General features: G+C 28.4%; 1 protein-coding gene across 1 annotated transcript; it reads left to right on the top strand.

Annotated features, from left to right (window-relative positions):
- Positions 1-815: 815 nt before the first annotated feature.
- Positions 816-1,226, top strand: LOC8281225. The gene has a single exon (XM_002516276.2). It carries the CDS (start codon positions 816-818, stop codon positions 1,224-1,226), a length of 411 nt encoding a protein of 136 aa, XP_002516322.1.
- The last annotated feature ends 2,034 nt before the right edge of the window (positions 1,227-3,260 follow it).

Raw genomic sequence — 3,260 nt, 5'->3', positions numbered from 1 at the left:
TATTTTCATGTTTTGATTGTTGACTTACCACTAATTCTTCTAGACTAAAGAAAATGGCATAATTGGTTAAGTATTTGCAATTTATAGACAAGCAAGTACAGTGGTTGACATATAGTAGATATATATGACGGATTGAGACCTTTTTGTGTTCAAGTTGAAAATGACATGTCATATTTATAATATATACCTTTAACTTGAAATTCAATGATTGATATTTTATTAAAAATTAAATCTATAATTTAGGAAATGGATAATTATTTATTAAATTACAATTCTCAACTATTGATTTTAAATCAATGATAAGATTATACAAATATGAACTATCATGTTCAACTTGTACATGAGAGAGAGGATCGTAATCTATGTAGGGCACATTCTTTTATCACCTATATTGGCAAATTAAACTCAAAATTAAATTCTTAAAAAAGAAAAACGCCAAAAGAATTTGTAACCGATATTTGGGGTCTTGACTTTCCATAAAAGAATTTGCAAACCAAGTTTTATTAGGCATCCAGATAGAAAGACTTGGTCCAAATTATCATTTTGAGCAAATGACAGTTAATAACTATCCATTCATAGACAATCAAAGTCTTTTTAAATCACCATGTTTTTCTTGTGACTATTGTGTGTTGAGATAAAAAGAGAAAGGTTGAATCAAAACCTGTTGCATTTGATAGTTCTTATTTCCGGCATATAACAACAGTTTCTCTTTCAACTTTTTTTTGATTTCAAATTGAGTGACATATAAATATATAAGGAGAAGATCTTGCAAGTTTTAATAAACATATATTTATATATATACATATAATGCAAGAATGGAGGCAAGTGATTGTAATCTATTCCAATGTCATGCACAAGTTATAGCCAAGATGAAAACAAAAGTAGGAAAACCCCCAACAAGACTACAAAAGAAAGCTCCATCATCTCTTCAGGTTAATTATAGCACAATTTACCCTCGTATGCCCTCTACTTCTTCTCCTCATACTCCAATCCCTCTTCTATCACCACTCATTGTATCTCCACCACCATTGTCACAAGAGGCAGAAGAATTCAGGTTCCCTCTAATATGTGGTGAAATTGACAAAGGCAGCAATGACAAGAGAATTGTATCCCCAATTCTTCCAGGAGGGTGGCAGCATCCAGCTGTGGCTAATGGATACATGGAGCCTTCATCTTTGTTTAACATTTTTCAATCTAAGTGTGTGCTTGTAAATCATGCAAAGTGAGGCTTTTCTTTTTGGTGCATTTGCATGGTATGTTTTCCATGTATTGTGAGTCTCATGGCAGGTTCAGTTTTGTCAATGACTGTCTTGATGATTTTACTCATCCAGGATTACAATTTCTTGTATTGGCAATCAATCAAGTGGCTTTTGTTGTTTTACTTTTCTCATGTTATGGGACATGCCAGTTTGTATCCTTTCTTGTGAGATTGAAATAACTTGTAGTATTAGAAATATTATAGATACCCTATATTTATGTGCATGTATTATGAAAAGTCTCAAGAAATAAATGAATAAAACAAATTTCTGACTTTCAAAACACATTTTTAGGACAAGATACATGCATATATTCTTACGCATACTGTATAGGTTCATAATAGTAATCAAATTCTGCTGGGGAACATCAAACAATAGATCATAAAATATAAGTTTTCCAATACTGACTGTCAAATTGTTCCTTATGGATTTTAAAATATTTAAATTTAAATATATACTAGTCAACTAATGCAAGTTGGAAATAAACACTATGGGTCCAACATAATTAACATATAAGCATTAAAAAGAATAATTGATTCCTAAATTATATTCAGGTTAAGATAGAATTACAAACTTCATTAAACTAAATGGTAAATTTAAAAGAAATTTCATTGTTATTAAATTTTTTATTTTTAACTTAAGTTTCTATAGAAAGAAAGGAGGAAAGCTAGAGAATTATTTTTTATGTGTCATAGATATTGGATAATTGGTTTCGGTTAATTTATGAATAACATATGCATAAAGTGAAATGGCTCCACTCTCATTTTGCCACTCGTCATTAGTTTTGTGGAAGTCTCACAATGGTCCATTGATATAAATAATTGTTGGAATATGATAGCCATACAGTCTACTTTTATCTTCTGCTAAGGGGAATTAATATTTTATTTGTATTTATCTTATTATATTTTTATTTTTCTGTACACCGATCTCATTATTGCTCCTATTCAATAAAATCATGTCATGTAGCAAGCTTTATATATCCTTGGCGTACTTAAAATAAATTATCATAAAGTGCATACAATTTTATGTATAATTATACATCAGGGAAAAAATTATACGTTCTTATTTATATATTTTTAATTATTACACTATAATGCATAGAATTATATTATCTCTCTCTTTTTCTTTACATACACACACATATATGTATTTATATATATGGAAGCAAAGTCTATACTTACTTTCTCTCTCTTTTTTAGAATAATAATGCTTTTGTTTATACTGTGGTGTACTAGCAACTTATGAAAGTATATTACATTACATAAACTATTTGTAGCCTATATATTGTTATAATTCAACACTTAAAATATTATATTTATCTCTTTATTTTCATCAAGTTACTTTAGACATCTTTGCTTTATTAACCTTCAAATGAAAAATAAATTCAAAAAGTCTCAATTTATTTTCTCTTTCTTCTTTAAATTTTTTTAATAAATTTGGAGGCTTCTATTTATATTTATAAAAGTATAAATACATTATAATTTCATAAGCCATTCATGTTCTATTAATCTACCGACCTGAAGAATTACGATCTTAGGTAATAGTTCTTTGAATTTTTTTCCGACATAATGAGGAACTTCTTAAAAATTATAATATCATTGTTTAAAAGTGAAATATCAAGAAAAACGACATGAACTATAACTTTAAGACTTACAAATCGAGTGAAACCACTTTGATAGAAAGTTTTAAATACGAAATCTGTTATTGATTTTTTATTAGAGAAACTACAAAATTTGACCTTGTGATTTGATTTTTTGACACAAAAAGTTCTGTAGTTTTTTGTGACACTTAGTACTTTGAGAAACCAAATTCACCAACGCTTTTAACTTAATATTTGTAGTTTATTCATACAGTGTAAATTCATTGCGATTCCACAACCATTCCGCTCCCTACCAATTTAATTTTCATCCAAGAGTGTCATGTCAAGTTTTATAGAGTTTAGAGAAGGAGATTAAAGAGAGAGGAAAATAGTCTCGCAATTCAATTTTTTACTTTAATTCTAGT

Source organism: Ricinus communis, chromosome 7, assembly GCF_019578655.1.
Source record: "Ricinus communis isolate WT05 ecotype wild-type chromosome 7, ASM1957865v1, whole genome shotgun sequence".
Classification (NCBI taxonomy): domain Eukaryota; kingdom Viridiplantae; phylum Streptophyta; class Magnoliopsida; order Malpighiales; family Euphorbiaceae; genus Ricinus; species Ricinus communis.
Note: the sequence above shows the minus strand (reverse complement) of the source record. Positions and strands in the feature narration are given on the sequence as shown.

What these genes read in the sequence shown, in the direction of transcription:
- LOC8281225 (XM_002516276.2), top strand. Translation starts at nt 816, where the DNA reads ATGGAGGCAAGTGATTGTAATCTATTCCAATGTCATGCACAAGTTATA.